Raw genomic sequence first — 19,752 nt, forward strand, 5'->3', positions numbered from 1 at the left:
GGGGGGGGGGGGGGGCATTTGTGGGTGGCTAAGTCTCTGGGGAAGATTAGTCAGCAACTCACTTGGCCTTCCATGGGGCGTCAGGTAAGGAGGCTCATCAACCACTGTGATTTGTGTAAGATGGGGAAACGTAATGATGGCACACATGTGGGATTGTTACAGTCTGAGAGGGAACAGAACCCTAACCCTATGGATAAGTGTTTTATTGATTATATCGGTTCCCTTCCTCGCACCAGTCATGCCAGTAAATATATTTTTGTCATTGTCGACACTTTTAGTTGGTTTGTGTGGCTTTTTCCCAGTCGGGGAATCAGCTAACCACACTATCCAACATTGTACTAAAATGTTTAGTATCTTTGGCCCTCCCAAGACTGTAGTTAGTGATAATGCCTTGGCTTTTAAACCTCGCCAATTCAATTGGTTTTGTTTTGGGAATGGTGTTTTTCATATGACAACAACTCCTTATTAGCCTCAACCCTCATTTGCCGAATGTTTTAACCGTAACTTGAAGGTGGCCTTGATTATCTACCATACTGTATTCTTCAACAAGCATTTTATTGCTCTGAAGTACTGTTCCATGTACCTGAGTATAGAGTTTCTTTCACAAATATGGAGGTAAAAGATTTTTCACTAGATAGAGAAGCATTTGGGGGAAGAAATCTGTTTTCATACTCTGCCAAAGTATGTATACATTTTCCACTTCTGAGAAGCAGCCTAATACAGACAAATGGGTGTTCTGCAAAACATTATGGTTAACATATGACTAGCCTTACACAATGGTGTTGTGACAAAAATGGGTGATTCATTACTTTTGTCTTGAGCACTTTAAATTTTTATTGTGTTGAAAATATAGCAGTCGACTACAAATCTCTATGATGTACAGTTAAAAAGAATGATATTATCTGGAGTGGATTATCAAGTATCTGATGTTATGCTATTTAAATTGTGTAGCTGATTTATGAAACTAATGTTATTTATTGCAAAACACATGGTTATGTCAATACGTGCTTGCAGCAATATAATCTGTCTGTAACATACCATCCACAGTTAATTGAGATGCTTCTTCAAATCATAGTTTATACAATAATACTTCATTAATTTCCCATGTAGACTATGGAGCAGTTACAAACGAACTAATAGTGAGGCTAGCCTCCTTTTCTCTTTTGTGTTGAAAACCATTGTAGGTAATTCAGTATACTTAATTCATTGTATTTGTATTTTTATATTACTGTTCTTCAATTGGTGTAGGATTCGGCATCTGAGAATGATTGTCTCGATGAATGTGACCCATTGAGCATGGCAGATTATCAGGTAAGCCATTCATCACTTTTAGCTATTTGAACTGAGTATATCACCTTTCTTTTATTACAACTTTATGCTACCAGATAGTTCTCTACATAGTTAATATTACATTAAAGAGGAGAAATATGAAACAGTTGATGATGACTGAGTGACATTATTTGACACTGTGGAAACCTCAAATGTACTTGTGATTTGTGTGCTGGTAGAGCTCACAGAAAATATCAGTTTTTATGGGCAGTGAATTTCCCATTTGTGAATTACTGTGTAAGTAAATAACTTTGTTGATATTCTTGTAATATAAATTCAAATTATTGTTTAACCTTGCATCTAAAGTGAACAAATCAAAGCAGTAAATAATTATGACTGAGAATGAAATGTGATAGAACTGTTCCTGTTTACAATGTATGTAAATGATATAGTAGAAAGTGTTGGGAGTGTTGGTGTGTTTGCAGATGATGCAGTTGTCTATAGCAGAAGATAGTAACGATTTGCAATACAGTCAACAGAGGATTGATGAATGATGCAGGTAATGTAATCAACCCTGAACGTGAAAAAAATTTAACATATTCTACATAAGTAGGAAAAGAAATCCACCACTGTAAAACTACACTATTGTTGGCAAACTGCTGGAAACCGTGAAACTTTGTGGCAGATTAAAACTGTGTTCCAGATCTATGCCTTTAGCGGGCAACTGCTCTACTGTCTGAGCTCCCCCAAGCATGACTCACGCCCCGACCTCACAGCTTTACTTCTGCCAGTATCTCATCTCCTACCTTCCAAACTTCACTGAAGCTCTCCTACGAACCATGTAGATCTAGCACTCCCGCAAGAAAGGATGTTGTGGAGACATGGCTTAGCCACAGCCTAGGGAATGTTTCTAGAATGAGATTTTCACTCTGCAGTGGAGTGTGTGCTGATATAAAACTTCCTGGCAGATTAAAACTGTGTGCTGGACTGAGACTTGAACTCTGGACCTTTGCCTTTTGTGGGCATGTGCTCTACCATCTGAGCTACCCAAGCACAACTCACACCCCTTCCTCACAGCATTACTTCTGGCAGTATCTTGTCTCCTACCTTCCAAACTTCACACGGGGCATGAATCTTGCTTGGGTAGCTCAGATGGTAGAGCACTTGTCCATGAAAGGCAAAGATCCCGAGTTCGAGTCTCGGTCTGGCACACAGTTTTAATCTGCCAGGAAGTTTCATATCAGTGCACACTCTGCTGCAAAGTGAAAATCTCATTCTGCAGGAAACAGCGTCTACCATAAACTCCCTAGAAGTAACTATCCAGAGTGATCGTAAGTGCAATGAACACATAAAACAAATAGTGGGGAAAACAGATGGCAGACTGAGATTTATAGGAAAAAATCTTAATGTAACTTATCCATGAAAGAAGGTAGGAGCAACAGAAGAGATAGAGAACATCCAATGAAAAGTATCACATTTCATCACAGGATCATTTGGTTGGCACTACAGTGTTACAGAGATTCTCAACAAAGTTGAGTCGCACACACTACAAGAGAGCTGTTCATAACAGAGAGGTTTGCTATTGATATTTTGTGAGAGTATTTTTGGGAAGAGTGTGATAACATTTTACTTCCTCCCACATACATCTCACAGAATGATGACATTGAGAAAATTTGAGGTATTAGAGTCAATGCAGAGGCTTACTGATGGTCATTCTTCCCACACGCCATTCGCGATTGGAGCAGGGAAGGGGGATAAGTGATTGGTGCAAGAAGTACCTAGCACCACACACTGTATTTATTTATCAAAAACCGGTTTTGACAAGGTACCATCTTGAAGTCACTGACATAATAACAGAAACAGGTAGTAAATAAATTGTGTGTGTTAGCTTAGAAAGCTGGTGTTCTGTGTAGAGCTACTAATGTAGAAATAGTATAATCTTGATAGGTTCATACACATAAATAGCCAAGTATCACTTAAGTTGTTCAGCAAATGTGGATTGATTTAGACTAATTTGCAAATCAGTGGAATGCACCCAAACTACTCTAAACACGGCTGTTAACTCATGACATAAATCTTACTTTAGCTGTGCTGTGTAAAATGACTAAAAATGACTATTGTACAGACAAATGTAACCTCAATGACTGACTTCTTAAAAAAGGCCTATTGGAATAGCTAAGTTTTATAAGGTTAGGTGGATTATTGTGCATATTACATTATTTTTTCATGATGCAAAACAATTTAGAAATATTGTTAACTAGGCGGCCAGTATGTGATAAGTTTTCTGAGCCTAGTTTATGTTTATAGAACATTTCCTGTACACTCATTTTCGATTATGTAAACAAAACTTTATAGCTTTGGAGTACAGTCTGGCACCAGATGATTACACTAGTGTATGTGGATTTTTGCTTGTACTGCCATGCTCAAAATTATTGGAATAATCTGAATTGCATTTCGCATAATTTGTGTGCAACCCACATAGTGCAACTCTACTAAAAGTTCTCCGTTCTCTTTCTGTTTTACAGTCATTTGACTATACAAAATTGTTACTACAAGAGACCACATTCATATGCAAATTAATGTTGCAGTAATGCAGTTATCAGAAAATATGTGACTAGCGATGATACAGCCATTTCACTTCTAAAATAAAATATACTACAATAAATGATATTTTAAAAGGAAAGTTTCAACATGAAATCATGTTACGAACATTTTTACACTGGACTGGACCCAAGGACTGCATCCAGCAACTATTGTTTCTGTTCACTAACAGAGAAAAGTATTAAGAAAGGTTTCAGTCACAAGTACCCAACTGTGCACTGGTTTAAACTTGAAGTAACACAGCATAGAGTTGTGTGTTGGATGGGGATTCAAACCAAGCATCTAATCAGATTGTTAACCAAGCACAATCAAATGTTAGGTATAAAAAATTGAGAGATGACAAACTGAAATGCTGAGATGAAAAGCTTTGAACAAGGTACCTATCATGATAATTTTCTAGCCATCAGTAGACTTTAAAAATCTGTTTATTTCATTATGATGCGCACTTGTTTCAACTGGAAATAATGTGAGAAAAATTTCTGTGCTGGGTTGGAGTTGAAACTTGCACATCGTTGTTGACCACTCATTAAGAGATATTGATTATAGAGTTCTTTGTAACCAGTATGTACTATTGGCCTGTGTGAGCATGAAATTATATGACAAAATCTGTATGTCTGTCTTGGAGTTGAAACCAGTACCAGTCCTTAAAGTTGAAAATGCATGGCGAGATATTAATAAAAATCTAAACCATTCGTGACGTGTAGTTTCGTGTGCACATGCTTCAACTTAAAATGACATGATGGAAAGTTTTGTGCCAGATTAGGATTTGATCTGACAAACACACTCTTTGTCGAGACATTTGGGAGTTTGGAATCTTGGGGAAACAATGAAACAGTGTGACTGCGTCATCTCACCCAACAGATCCCAGTCCAGCATCAGCATATAATATTACTATATAATAAGAAATAAGTGTCTTGTTACTTCAGATGATGATTGGCTCATTAATAGAAAGAAATTCCACACATAAGAAACCAAACTGGCAACAGCTGTTACCTGGTGTGGGTTGTGCCTCTGTCAAGTCCCAATCTATACTGACTGTCCTGAACTAGGTAGCAAAGGGACATCATGTTTAATGTGGATTTGCAACCACTGTGCAACTCTATGTTGTTCAGCTTGCATTACCAGATGTGTAGGAGGTCTGTATCTGCTTGCTAAAAACGGTTGTCTGATGTATGAATTGAGCCAAGACCTTAAGCACATGTAGCTACAGTCATTCCAACAGATCACCAACATTTACAGAGCATTGTTTATGATGGCATCATAATGTAGGATGATCCATACTGGAGGTTCTTTACAACCCCTCAGATACATTCATTTCGTTGTTTTTCCACATTGATATTGACTAGCTGTCTTGGCTTCACTGTGCCTATTTTTACTTTATTTTTTAATCACATAAGTAAAATCACATAACAGCCAGTTGCATGCACTGGCATAACACTAGCATGCTCAAATTTCTGCTGGATATGTTGAACCTATGCTGATGTATTTACACTGGTGTCCTAACTTAAAGCAACAACTGCTACTTCCCCATACTGTGTCTAATTCATGACATAATCATGCAGACTGTCAATATATGCCAGTACAATCATGTTCTGTATGGAAGATAGCATTCCAATCAACAGACAACCATGTCAGCAATGACATCAAGTCACCTGTGAAGCAGGGTGGTGTCTGCAAGGTAGTCCCACATACACAATTACTGTGTACACAGTCATAGATGGTGCAGTATGACACAGAGAAGACCTCTACAGACATTGTGCTGTGGAGGGCCATAGGAAGAATGGAAGCAGGAGAGTCGCAGACTGATGTGACCCGACGGCTCAATGTGAATCGTTTTGTTGTTTCTTGGACGAGGTAATCGGCTATAGAGAACAAAACCACATCCTGGAGACAAGGTCAGGGCCAAGTATGTGTGACATCTGAAAGAGTGAACTGTTGTTTGGCTGTAAGGGCATGATGGTACCACTGTAATCTGCTTTGCAACTGACATCTGACCTTGCAGTATCCCATGGACATGTTGTTTCAAGGCAAATGATTTACAGAAGCCTTCAGCAGAGTGGCCTTCATTGTTGGAGACCTGCTGTCTGTTTAACTCTGGTATGCCTTCATAGAAGGGAACCTCTAGAGTGGAGCTGTCAACATGCCACCTGGATGGTTGAACGATGGGCTACTGTTCTTCTCACAAATGAGTTCCAATTTGCTCTGGAGAGTGATTTTTAATAGACTTGCATCTGGAGGGAATGTGGAATACGATTTCGGGACTGAAACATTATGTAAAGAAGCCAATATCAAGGAAGATTCCTAATGTGTAGGCAGGGATGATGTTGATCACTCAGATACTTCTTCATGAAATTGTACAGGCGAATCAGCGGGGTTTAACAGTGAGGAAATCTTGGGATCTAATGCATGGTTGTTGGGCAGCACTGTGGGCCCAGACCTCATATTGATAGACAATATTGCTCAATGTCATAGAGCACAGGTGGCTGATGGTTTTTTGGAAATGCAATATATTGCAGACATGCCATGGTCTGTTCACTCTCCCAATTTGAATCCTATTAGAGCATGTCTGGGATGCATTAAGGAGATGGGTTGCATCACATCAGCACCCACCAACCACTCACCAAGATTTACAAGCAGCTATGCAGGAAGAATGAGCATAATTTCCTCAACATAAGAGTGATTACATCATTCACAGTGCACTCCACCATTGTCAGGCCTGTACTGCTGTCAGAAGTGGTCACACCGTTAACCAGTTGCCTGAATGGGTGTTCAAGTATGTTAAGTTGGAAAAAAATTAAGAACATGTTTGTCTACCATTATGCATGTTGCAGTTGATTATGTTCTGTATTCTTTACATTATTTCTACTTTACAATTACCTGTTTATATTGTTTTATAGCAAAATAAATGAGAGTAGACCCACAAATCCAGTTAACAAATTATTCAGTGCCACACACAACCAACTGAATTCTCTATTCACAAAAAACTTGTGCTGGTATAAGGAGAAAAATATGTTTTAACAAGGATGCAATGTCACAGTTTCTTAAATTTTTCGCATTTGTATCTAGTGGGTACTGAATTGATACTGGGATGAGACCTAAGTTGGTGAAGTGAAGCTAGCCTTAATGGTTTTCAGTCAGGAAGCTTATATCTCAGTAACAGAAGATGTAAAAAGGCAGACAAAATGCTTGGGCCTCTCATGCTATTAGGACCTATACCAAATGTAGCACTCCCTGTGTGAAGTGACCATGTTACCATTTAGGCAGCCACACAGTATGGCTAACTGTGTGTTCTCACTGTGGTATTTTGCTTAACAGAAATAATTAGTAGTGTTAAATATAGGTTACAGATTCCGTGTGGAATGACCTTCTGGGCATCAAATAATAATGTTACACTTTAAGAGAGAATCATTCAGATTATTTGTTGGAAATGACAACAGAATTGCAAGTGAATTTAACAAAACATTAGTGAACCACACCACGATATAAGTTGATGGTCATGTAGTTGCCAAATGTATTCTACAATGTTTTAATTCTCCACTAGTGAGAGGAGAGATATGTTTGCTCAGCTGACGTGCTGCGCTGGTTAACACTTGGATGCTCGCCTTTAGATGATGCGCCAATGCTGGCTGCTACTACCTTCACTAGCAACCAAAATAAAATTTGGATGTAAGGCAAAATTATCAATAATATCTAGCCTCACAGACTGTAATTGAAACATCAGAAAATAAAGAAAAGGGGAATTACTATATGGCTGTGCTCTACAGTAGATGTCATAAGTATTTTTTCTGTCAAACAAAGAAGCTGACATACTAGATGCAGTTCGCTTCATTTTATTTCCCATCAGTAATCATTATGAGGAGATGACACTTTTTATTCTTTTGGTCATTATGGACTTATCAGCAAAAAAGTGCTCTTGTTGGAACAAAAAAATTGAATATTATTCTATTTATTTAAAAGACTCTAACTAAAAAATGAAGTATCAGTAGCATCATTCTATCTTCCTCAGTAGTTTCAAAAATGTTACCAAAAATTTTGCTTGCTAACATATTTGTGCTCTCTTTAACATGTAAGTCACCTCTCACTCCCTCAAGTTCTACTACCTGCAACTCACTCACACCCACTAGCCCATCGCAGTAAGTCACTTAAGCACACATGCAGTCCCATTTACTCATTCTCTATCACTCTTTCAGCCTATCTCACAATACTTCCCTCTTTGTATCTGTCACTGTCTCCTGTCTCACAGCCACAGTTCTTTCCTACTACTACTACCACCTCCTGCCCCTCCCCTTGACCTCCCCCTCCCCCTCCCTCTCCCCTTGACCTCCCCCTCCCCCTCCCTCTCCCCTTGACCTCCCCCACCCCTCGACCTCACACTCTCCATCTCCATGCCCCTCCCCCACCCCCTCACCCTCCCCGTCACCCTCCCCCGTCACCCTCCCCCGTCACCCTCCCCCGTCACACTCCCCCGTCACCCTCCCCCGTCCGTCACCCTCCCCCGTCCGTCACCCTCCCCCGTCCGTCACCCTCCCCCGTCCGTCACCCTCCCCCGTCCGTCACCCTCCCCCGTCCGTCACCCTCCCCCGTCCGTCACCCTCCCCCGTCCGTCACCCTCCCCCGTCCGTCACCCTCCCCCGTCCGTCACCCTCCCCCGTCCGTCACCCTCCCCCGTCCGTCACCCTCCCCCGTCCGTCACCCTCCCCCGTCCGTCACCCTCCCCCGTCCGTCACCCTCCCCCGTCCGTCACCCTCCCCCGTCCGTCACCCTCCCCCGTCCGTCACCCTCCCCCGTCCGTCACCCTCCCCCGTCCGTCACCCTCCCCCGTCCGTCACCCTCCCCCGTCCGTCACCCTCCCCCGTCCGTCACCCTCCCCCGTCCGTCACCCTCCCCCGTCCGTCACCCTCCCCCGTCCGTCACCCTCCCCCGTCCGTCACCCTCCCCCGTCCGTCACCCTCCCCCGTCCGTCACCCTCCCCCGTCCGTCACCCTCCCCCGTCCGTCACCCTCCCCCGTCCGTCACCCTCCCCCGTCCGTCACCCTCCCCCGTCCGTCACCCTCCCCCGTCCGTCACCCTCCCCCGTCCGTCACCCTCCCCCGTCCGTCACCCTCCCCCGTCCGTCACCCTCCCCCGTCCGTCACCCTCCCCCGTCCGTCACCCTCCCCCGTCCGTCACCCTCCCCCGTCCGTCACCCTCCCCCGTCCGTCACCCTCCCCCGTCCGTCACCCTCCCCCGTCCGTCACCCTCCCCCGTCCGTCACCCTCCCCCGTCCGTCACCCTCCCCCGTCCGTCACCCTCCCCCGTCCGTCACCCTCCCCCGTCCGTCACCCTCCCCCGTCCGTCACCCTCCCCCGTCCGTCACCCTCCCCACTCCGTCACCCTCCCCACTCCGTCACCCTCCCCACTCCGTCACCCTCCCCACTCCGTCACCCTCCCCACTCCGTCACCCTCCCCACTCCGTCACCCTCCCCACTCCGTCACCCTCCCCACTCCGTCACCCTCCCCACTCCGTCACCCTCCCCACTCCGTCACCCTCCCCACTCCGTCACCCTCCCCACTCCGTCACCCTCCCCACTCCGTCACCCTCCCCACTCCGTCACCCTCCCCACTCCGTCACCCTCCCCACTCCGTCTCCCTCCCCACTCCGTCTCCCTCCCCACTCCGTCTCCCTCCCCACTCCGTCTCCCTCCCCACTCCGTCACCCTCCCCACTCCGTCACCCTCCCCACTCCGTCACCCTCCCCACTCCGTCACCCTCCCCACTCCGTCACCCTCCCCACTCCGTCACCGTCACCCTCCCCACCGTCACCGCCACCCTCCCCACCCCCTCACCGTCACCGCCACCGTCACCCTCCCCACCCCCTCACCGTCACCGCCACCGTCACCCTCCCCACCCCCTCACCGTCACCGTCACGCTCAGCCCACCCCGTCACCCTCCCGCCCCCGTCACCCTCCCCTTCCCGGTCACCCCCATCCTTGGCCTCGGCCATTGACTGTCTCTTATTATCACTGGGTCTTACCCACCCACATCCACTGTCTCCTTGTCTGGTACTGTCTCCACTCATTCCTTGGCACTGTTCTGTTACTGTCAACTATGTTCCACTGCCATTGTGTTGGTATCTTTTTCTCACACTGCTGTTCTTTCCTTCACCCTTTCTGTACCACAATTTTTGTCTACTATGTTCCAGTATTTGTTACTTTTCTGTTTGCCAGTGACACTGTCTCTTCGCACAGCATAAAAAGTGTGAATATGTTAGCAAGCCAGAATTTTTCAGAAAATTTTTAGAAGTGGTAGGGAAGGTAGGGTGAGGCAACTTTTCAGTGTCTTTTACATAAACAGGAAAAATCAACATTTTTTGTGCTCCAATAGGAGTGTTTTTTCATTAGTTACATTCTTTCCCCTGCTGCATCAGGGCATGTAACCATATGAAAAACCCATGTATTGTTCAGTAAAATTTAGATGGTTTACCTACATGAAACTGAACAATGTAAAACTAATTTTGCGCTTCAGATTATATTTTATGTCCAAAAAATTTTGGCATGTGTTTCAGCGCTACAACATGGGGTTCTCAGATGGTACTGGATACACTGTACTGCATATTTCTCCATGCTGTATCACTTTATAAACTACATGTTCGCCCAACAGGGGATTTTACATGTACAAGTAGGTTAGCTTTGAACCTCTACATCTTTAAAACAGGCAAAAGTGTCAAGAAAAGTTAAAATGGCGTTAGCCATTGGGTTCTTAAGAGTATATCACAAAAATTTCAGCCATTTTTGGTATGGTGACAACAGAAAAATGTTTAAAAAAACATTTGTGGGGCTTTCTGTGGAACTGCCCATGATCTAATGGTGCCTCCACATGTCCCATGAAGCCCACTGTAGACCCATCGAATTCAAGAAGAACAAACCAGTTTGCTCCATTTGCTTAAGCCGGAGGAAGTATGTAATATTTATACTTTGACCATGTACTGGATGATAGTCACACTGAGATAATCCTTCTGTTGGGTATACAAATGGTCCCTATGTCTGTCCAAAACACTTGAACCTACTTTTTTGTCATTAACAGAACCTGAGGGATGAGGAATGAAAAATCCTCTTTCTATGTGCAGTGTTTTGCGATATATTATGTTTTGGAACATATTCTTCCAATGGTACGATATAACCTTTCAAATGAAGATTACAACATAATCACTGATGTCACTTTGACAGTGAAAGTACATATGATGAATGATTGTGTCAAAATGTGGTGCACTTCAGATGGAGGGAAGCTAAAATACTAGTAAGGTCGGACAATCTGAGTGTGGGGTGAAGTTTCTACAGAATACTTCACAGGTGGCAAAGTTTGCTTTTGTATTAATTCCTGATTTTTCATACTAGCAAAGCTCTGAAGTATCAGATACTTCATATGAGAATTAACATAGTGTAAGTGTTAAAAGCAGACTACTGCATGAAATAGTTCTCAACATTATGAGTGTGATGCAGTTTGACCCAAATTGTAATTTCATTTAATTTTAATTAAATCTTCTGAAGACATGCAGAATGAGTTCAAACTCCTCTGTAAGTACTGTGATGTGCCCCGTGAAAGCTCAGAGCCAATGTTATATCGGTTAATAGTCAGAACTAATTGTAGAGATGCAGCAAACTCTTCATTTTTGTACAGGAGAAACTTGGTTACTACAGGTATTTTGTTAATTCCAAGCCAGTTCAAGAACATTCTTACATGTAAGCAACTTATCATATGGTGTACCCTTCTCTCCTGTTTACCTCATGTATTATCACCTCTGTTAATTGTCACTACTAATTGTGATATGCATAGTATACAAATGTTGCAAGTTACTGCTACTGATAGTGATACACCCTGTAGAGAAATCTTACAGTTTTGGCATCCTGGCAGTCCCCTCTGCTTGGCGCCCCAAGTGCTGGCTTGTGTTGTTTAGGCCTAATGTATTACAATTTGATAATCAGTTCACTGCCACCCATCTTTGAAAGTTCTGAGTTTTACTGTAAATTAGCATGTCCTGTGAAAGTTCCCAAGAGTATAATACATTTTTGTAGAGACTCATTCCCATCTACACCTCACTTTTGGCATTTACAAACCTGAGAAGAAGAAAGTTGATACATTTAAGATGCAGTTTTTCAGAATAATGATGAAAATTGACTGATAAGAAATGGAAACCTGTGCTGCAGAAATAATGACAAAATGGATACTTGGAAAATATTAGGCAAAACAGTGTGACAGAACACATGTTAGGACAGTAAGAAATAACTATCATGGTACTAGAAGAGCTACAGAGGGAAAAAGCTGTAGAGGAGCTGCATCAAATTATCCATGAGAGTAAAGGTAAAAAAAGGCTTCATTAGACAATTTTGCATATGTTTTTGCAGTTGTAGTCTTTGTCCGAAGATTGGTTTAATGCAATTTTCTTTGCTAATCCAGTAAGTGCATAACTCTACATAACTACTGCAACTTGCTCCTACTTTGACCTCCTTCCATATTCAAAGCTTGGTCTCACTCATCAGTTCTTACCCCCCCCCTCCCTACCCCTACACACAACTCCCCCCATTACATTGTCACAATTCCCCCCCAGGGGACTCACAGCTCTTCCGTAAGTTGATATGTGGCACACATGGGACCTTGAGCTATTGTGTCCCATTCTTCCTTCCTGGGCTGCATTTCCTGCCCAATTCCCCTCCTTCCCCCTCTGCTCGTCCTTCCCCTATCTCTGTGTTCTTACTCATGTTGACCTGGCTATCCATCTGGTTTCCTGTATTCCATCTGGTTTTTGTTCCCCGTACTGTTTCCTTTTAACGCTTATATTTTGGCATTTTTGATTTCCCTGTGGAGTATGACCCCCACTTTTAAATTTTTCCTCTGTAATATGAGCCCTTTGAGGAAGAACTTCCACCCTAGCATCTACAATGTTGATTCATCTCCCCCTTCCTTCTGCTCTTCCTTCCCTGCCATAACCCCCCCCCCCCCCCCCCAATCCCGCTACGTCACCAGTGCATGTAGCCAGCTCATGGGGTGGATGTTATGTACCCATGTGCCTGAGCCCCCTGTTAGTATAGGGATCATAGTTATGATACCTGTGCTGCTGTCTCTCCATATGTGAGGAGGGAGCCTTGTGTTCTGCCACGTGCATGTGTTAACAGTCATGACCTTTACTCTCCACACTCATCAGATTCCAAGGTTTGTAAGAAGTGAAATGATGATTAAATGGACACTCTAGCTTAAACAGGCGTTGATGTACTTCTTTAGGGACATGTTGAAAATGTGTGCCCCGACCGGGACTCAAACCCGGGATCTCCTGCTTACATGGCAGGCGCTCTATCCATCTGAGCCACCGAGGGCACAGAGGCTAGTGCGACTGCAGGGAATTATCCCTTGCCCGCTCCCTGTAAGACCCACATTCCCAACATGACCACACCGCTACATTCGTAGTGCGCCTAAGAGATGTTTGCCCATCATACTCATTACTCGTGGCAGATTAATCTACCAAGTCCCGGTCGGGGCACACATTTTCAACATGTCCCTAATGAAGTACTTCAATGCCTGTTTGCAGCTAGGGTGTCCATTTAATTATCATTTCATTTCTAGCAAAGCTGCATGGTCATCTGTGGTAACTGTTCCTTCGGGAACAGATACTATCGTCATGTATAGTTTATAAGAACGAAAAGAAGATCAGGAGTATAAGTCCCTTGATCATTTATACTACACTGAGCCTTGTCAGAAATATGATCAACTTCACCCTGTGTTGATGACATCTAACTTTGCCTGTTATGTCCTTTCCTCTCCTCCTCACCCCCTTCTCTCACCCTCCCCTTTGGTTCCCATGTCCTCCCCTCTAGGTGCTGGGTACCTATCCCCTTTCTCAGCCAGAGAAGTGGCACCCACTGGTGATGGGGCTCTTTCCCAGTACCTCCTCCCCATGACACCTGTCAGGGAGAGAGAGAGACCCACAGTCTGTGCACCACAAGGTTGCCTGCTATCTTTTGGTTCCAGATCTTGCAGAAGCCTGCTCCCCGTTTGTGCTCTGCCCTTCTCAAACTAAGGAAGAGAAGCAGAAACATAATTTCTAGGACAACCCTACACCCCTCCCAGTACCCCTGAAGGTGCCATATCCCACCTCCTAACCTGATTCTGATCATTTGTGGCTGTCAGCTCCTCCTTGTTGGTGATGGATAGTGTCCCAGTGGCATGGTTGAATCCACCCCATTTGCTTCCCATTTCGATCCCTTTCCTTGTTTATTCAATAGAACTGTAATGGATCCTATGGTCACCTACCGGAGTTGCAATCCCTCATTTCCTTTTACTTGGCAGTTTGTGTTGTTCTTCAGGAATCTCATTTTACTAATGCTCACTCATCAACCTGTCATGGGTTCTGTTCTTTCTGTCTGAACTGTGCCAGCATTCTGAGGGCTTCCAGGAGCGTTTGCACATTGGTCCATAGAAACGTTGTTAATACACAGATCCCTCTTTGTACCACACTGGAAGCAGTTGCTTTCTGGTCCCCTTGGACTCTGCATTCGTGGTTTGCAATCTCTATCTCCCTCCTGACAAGCAGCCTACATCTGCACTGCTAACTACTCTCCTTCAGCAACTCTCCCCTCTCTTCCACATTCTTGGGGGACTTAATGCCCGTCACCTTTTCTCATCTAGTCAGGGGCTCGTCACTGACGAATTTAAATTTCTTGCAGACCGCAACCTGTGCCTTCTTAATGACTGTTCGCCTACTCACTCTAGCGCTGTGTTTGACATTTTCTCGACCATTGATCTTTTGCTCACATCCCCTACCCTTCTTCCTTCCTTGCACTGGGCCCACATGATGACCTCTGCAATAGTGATCATTTCCCTTCCATTCTCTCATTCCCTTTCTGGCTCTCACTGGTCATGTTACCCCGCTGGGCTTTCCATCGTGCAGATTGGCCGCTGTATGCCTCCCAGGTCATGTTCACACTTTCCTTGTAACATTGTGTTGATGAAGTGGTTGAGATCTGACCAATAAGATAATTCACACTACTGGCATTGCCATTCTCCACTCCACAGGCCCCATTTGCTGTTGGCTAGTTTCATAGTGGAGCAGGGACATTGACACTGCCACCCATGATTGTCACCGCACCTGCAACATCTTAAGTGGCACATGTCCCCCACTGATCTTATTACCTTTAAATGTCTTCTGCCAAACCCCATTACCTAATAAAACAGAGCTAGTGGTTTTGTTGGAAACACTTCATCTCCCTCCTAAGTTCTTTCCTTCCTTCGTCTTGGGTGTGTGCTACACTCTGTCCCCTCCAATGTTGTCAACTGCAGTCTTCCATTCTGGGCCTTGCCCTTACAGGTAGTCTTTGTACAGATCCATCAGTTCTCATGGAACATCTCATGGCTAATTTTGTCACAGCTTTGGCATCAGCATCCCATCCAGCCACCACCTCATCCAGAAACAGTGGGCTGAAGTTTCCCACTTAAGTTTCACCCTATGTTGAACTGTCATGACCTGAGAGGGAGTAAGGAGGATTGCTATAAGCACAACAAAAGAGCTTACCTCATGCAGTGGAATTCACTGAGGTTAATTGTGGTGGGCCACCTACTGATTCCCCACCTTTGGCTGAAAAAATGGCTCTGAGCACTATGGGACTCAACTGCTGAGACTGTAGCACCTAGAACCACTCGGCCACTCTGGCCGGCTTGGCTGAAAAGTAAACTTTGAGTGGTGCTTAGTAGGGAACTCAGTAAGGCTATTGAAGCAGAATGGTAAAAGTGGCTAACAATCGATGTACCCCTGGTGCATTCCCATATATATATGCAACCATCAGGATTCAATCATTGATCAGTAGAAACATGTCAGCTCTTCAGCTGAATCACATTTTTGCTACATTAGGTCAATGATCGTCTCTGAGGATATCACTGGGGTGAATGGTGGCTTGAAACTTGCAGCATGCCATGGATGCAGGCTGGTGAGAGCAGTGTTATGTTGTGGGAGACATTCCCCTGCATTTGCGTGGGATCTTTGGTAGCAATCGAAGACACACTGACAGCTATGACTTACCTGCATCCTTTCATGCTTGATGTCTACCCTCATGTTGATATAGCCTTTCAGCAGTATAATTGTCCATGTTTGAGAGCCAGATCCGTAGTTCAGTGGTTTGAGGAGCTTTATAGTGAACTCAAGTTGATTTCTCAGTGACTAAATTTACCTGATGTAAATCATGTGACACGTATCTGGGTGACAGTTGGGTGCCATCACATATACGCAAATCAGCTGCCCATTGTTTACGTGAATTATGTGTCCTGTGCATAGACATCTAATGCCGTATATGCCCACAAACCTACCACCAAACTGTTGGATCTGTGGTATGCAGAATGAGTGACGTATGTTATTCGAAAGAGAGGCAGATAAGCCATTAAGAAGATATCCATAATGTTTTGGCTCATTAGTGTATTTTTCTCCTTAGACCAACACACTTCTTGAGGTTTTTGTGAGTCCAAAAGTCAGTTGATTATGAGTCCATTGAATAACTTAAATGGATTTGTTGGTGGGTCTCCTCTGACTGTGAGATTCATATATTTTTGTGGTATTCCCAAAACGTTTCTTGGGTAGGACAAGGGACATCACTAAATGCAGATCATATCAGGCTCAAAAGTGTGTAATGTCTTGCTAATGTGTGATGTTTTGGGTAGTCTTGTGTTGCAAATAATATCTGTTTTATTAAGTTAGTCTTCCTTCATGAGTGTGTCATGGTAAATTATAATTTAATTGTATTACAGTAAAGCGCAATTTTGATAGTGTTTCCCATTGGTGTATTGAATATAAAAAAAAATATGAGAGACAAATTAATCATAAAAAATATATCCTCCTGCCCCCATTAACTAAGTCTGATGGTAGTGAGGCAATTTTTGGATTCCAAATCAGTAGAAAGCTGCTGCATTGGAGATAAAGATATTGCCAGTCCAAACTTAAAACACATTTTCACCCATAAAGAAATTTTTTGTGGTTGTTTGATAAGGAGTGAGAACGAAAACCATTTGAGGAAGCTAGATCCAAAGAAGTAGTGCAATAGTGAGCACTTTTCAGCCAAACTCCTGTACAGGCCATTCTGTGAAATCAGCAAAATGCAGATTGGCAACACCTTCGATATGTTGCTACCGAAAACTATCTCAGTTGTTGAAACATAGGCCAGTAGCAATGGAGATGCCTGGGATGCAGTTCTAAACACACTAATCATCATCTTTTTGCCACTAGATTAATAATGTTAGATTTTGGATACTCATACTGACCTATGCTTATTTTGCTTTTTATGAAGTTGATAAACAGTGGTTAAAATCCCTGTCTGACCATCATGACTTTTGTTTTCTGCTATTTCTCTAAATTGATTTTTTTTTTGTTTCTGTTGTCTGTCTGTCTGTCTGTCCGTCCATCAATCAGTTAACGCTTTTTTTTCTCAGGAATGGGTAGCGGAATTGAATTGAAATTTGTTAAATACTAAATCTATGGTACCTTGGCAGTGAAAAAAATTTAAGGTAGTAATTCAAAGCAGTCAGAAGATATTGCCATATGTATCACACATTTTGATACTCAAAAACTCACTCATCACATCATATAAATGAACACTCTGTATACATGTCAGTCCTCATGGTCTTGTGGTAAGGCATGTGCATGGAATCTGAAAAGTCATAGGATTGATTCTCAGCTGGATCACCAATTTTTCGGTTATGTGAGTATGACCAACCCTATGAGGGTTCTGTACAAGATCAAATTACTATGATGATGATGATGATGATGATGATATTTGGTGACTCAATGAAATGGTGCAAGTCTTTCTATTAGACCTTGGGCTACACAAGAAATCAGATGTCACTAGACTGTACTCCCAACATGCGTGGTTGAAGACGAAAAGGGACCTCTTCTTGGAAATTTTCAATTTTGAGTTATTTATATTTTCAAATTAAGCATTAAATTGTGAATAATTTGGTGTAACAGTCTTATCTTAATTTCTTTTTGTTTTACTTACAGACATTTAAAGTTTGTTAAATGAAAATGGTCATTTTGTGGAAAATGCTTTCAAAGTAAAACAAAAACCTCCGTATTTTACATTTAAGAAAACAACGTTATGCCAAAATGCAGCTCTAAATGTCATCTTTTAAACAGTATAAAAATTTTTCACAACTCTTCAGCTTTACACCTTAAATTGACCATTTTCAATGCTTCTTTGAGGGTCCAGAGACACCTTGGGAATTATCAGGCTCAGAATCAGTAACAGATTTCAGCAACAATGTAAAGTTCAGCTTGGGGATACAAAATGTCTTTGAATTTGTCTTTGCAGTATGGTCTGAGGTTTTTGAAGAGGTAGTCCTGATGTATCATTGTCGTTTCTTCTGGAGTCACTTCATTGGGAAATCTGTGAGGTCCATCTTCTGATGGGAATTACCGTTGCAAAAACACATGCCCTGCAGTGTTGATTTTGCTGTATACTTCACTTTTGTTCACTGCATTGAACTCAAATTGGTTGTACTGAGTTATAATGCGACACTTTCTTGGTACCATTATAGTGAAAAAATGTAACCACTCATGTATTTTCACAATAACTTCATTTTGTTCAGTTCCAACCATCACACCAGAATTAACATCAGTTTTTGTTATTTTTTTTTTGATGCAGTCAACAAAATCCAACAAAGAGGAGACACAAATTACTTTGAACTTTTGTTGGCCCAATCACAAGCAAATTTTGTGTTGCCTCCTGGCATGAATGACACAATAGCTTCCTTGTTTTTCTTTTGGTAAATCTGCCATGCCAAGTACCCCACCAATATATTGTTTTGTTTGGCCCAACATAATTCTCAAAGTGAATAAACATTTTTTTCTCATAAATGTTTTTTTTCTAAATGATGATGAAAAAGTTCCTTAGTTGTAATGCCACTCTCAGTAATCAGATAGTTTATTTGGGATTTCACACTTAACACCCAAAATACCAGCTTTTAACTGACATTAAAATAAATGGGGTTTAGTTACAAACGGCTGTTTGGTATTGCACTTGTTGTGTCATATTGAAACTGTACTGCAAATAAGTTTTATCACCATTTGCAAAGTTTTCTCTAGTTTTATTTATGGTGGTGGTATAATAAATTCTCTCCCCAGAAACAATCTGTAGGTGACATCTCAATTTTTCAGTCATTTGTAATTTTGTTTGTTCATAAACAAAAGTTATTTCTGCCTCAGATGTAAAATGTTTCTGGCATAAAGCACATAAAACTGGTCAGGGTTTCATAATATATCAGGGCAAAGTTCCCTCCAAATGTGTTTGAATGTACAGGTTTTTGTAACATGTCACCTAAAAAAATGCTATTTAAGTTTCATATGCCATTTGAAGGTAGTAGCTTTAAACATGTGTAGAATACTGTGTTGCTTCTGACAGGCAAAATGATAGCATGCTTTCTGTGCAATTGTTCAGAAATTATGTAGAAATTTAGTGTGAGAAAAAGATATTAGAGTATTTTTCAGTTTCCTCACTTTTTCATGTACCTTTCCAATCAATCAATCCTGCAGTGTTACACACTTTACTAAGATGTTTGGAACTTTTAATTTTGATCTGGTGACCATATGGGTGGTTTTAAAGACCAACCTACATTTTAACTTTCCTGTTTTGCTTTGTTTTTCCTTTTTTTCCTAACTAAATGTTGATGTAGAATCTCTGATCAGACAGCGAAATTGACCTTAAGTCACTTCATTTAGTGTATTAATATTATCATGTCAATGACCGATTTTTGTGCATTAATAGCACACTTGCTAAAAGTCATTAGCTTGAATAAGTAACAACCATTTTCTTTATATCTGCAGCCTGTTACTAGAAAATTCACTAGAAGGTTATGATAGTTCTCAACATTAGAACT

General features: G+C 42.3%; 1 protein-coding gene and 1 non-coding gene across 3 annotated transcripts in view; one reads left to right on the plus strand and one right to left on the minus strand.

Annotated features, from left to right (window-relative positions):
- Positions 1-19,752, plus strand: part of LOC126295274 (zinc finger protein 596-like) — a 128,143-nt gene that overhangs the window by 59,233 nt on the left and 49,158 nt on the right. For both annotated transcript variants that reach the window (XM_049987702.1, XM_049987703.1), the window contains exon 6: positions 1,249-1,311. In XM_049987702.1, the coding sequence (XP_049843659.1) occupies positions 1,249-1,311 (63 nt within the window). The remainder of the gene's footprint in view (positions 1-1,248; positions 1,312-19,752) is intronic.
- On the minus strand, positions 13,144-13,218 carry Trnat-ugu (transfer RNA threonine (anticodon UGU)). Its single transcript has one exon. It is a non-coding gene; the product is annotated as a tRNA-Thr (tRNA).

This window comes from Schistocerca gregaria, chromosome 11 (assembly GCF_023897955.1).
Source record: "Schistocerca gregaria isolate iqSchGreg1 chromosome 11, iqSchGreg1.2, whole genome shotgun sequence".
In the NCBI taxonomy this organism is placed as follows: domain Eukaryota; kingdom Metazoa; phylum Arthropoda; class Insecta; order Orthoptera; family Acrididae; genus Schistocerca; species Schistocerca gregaria.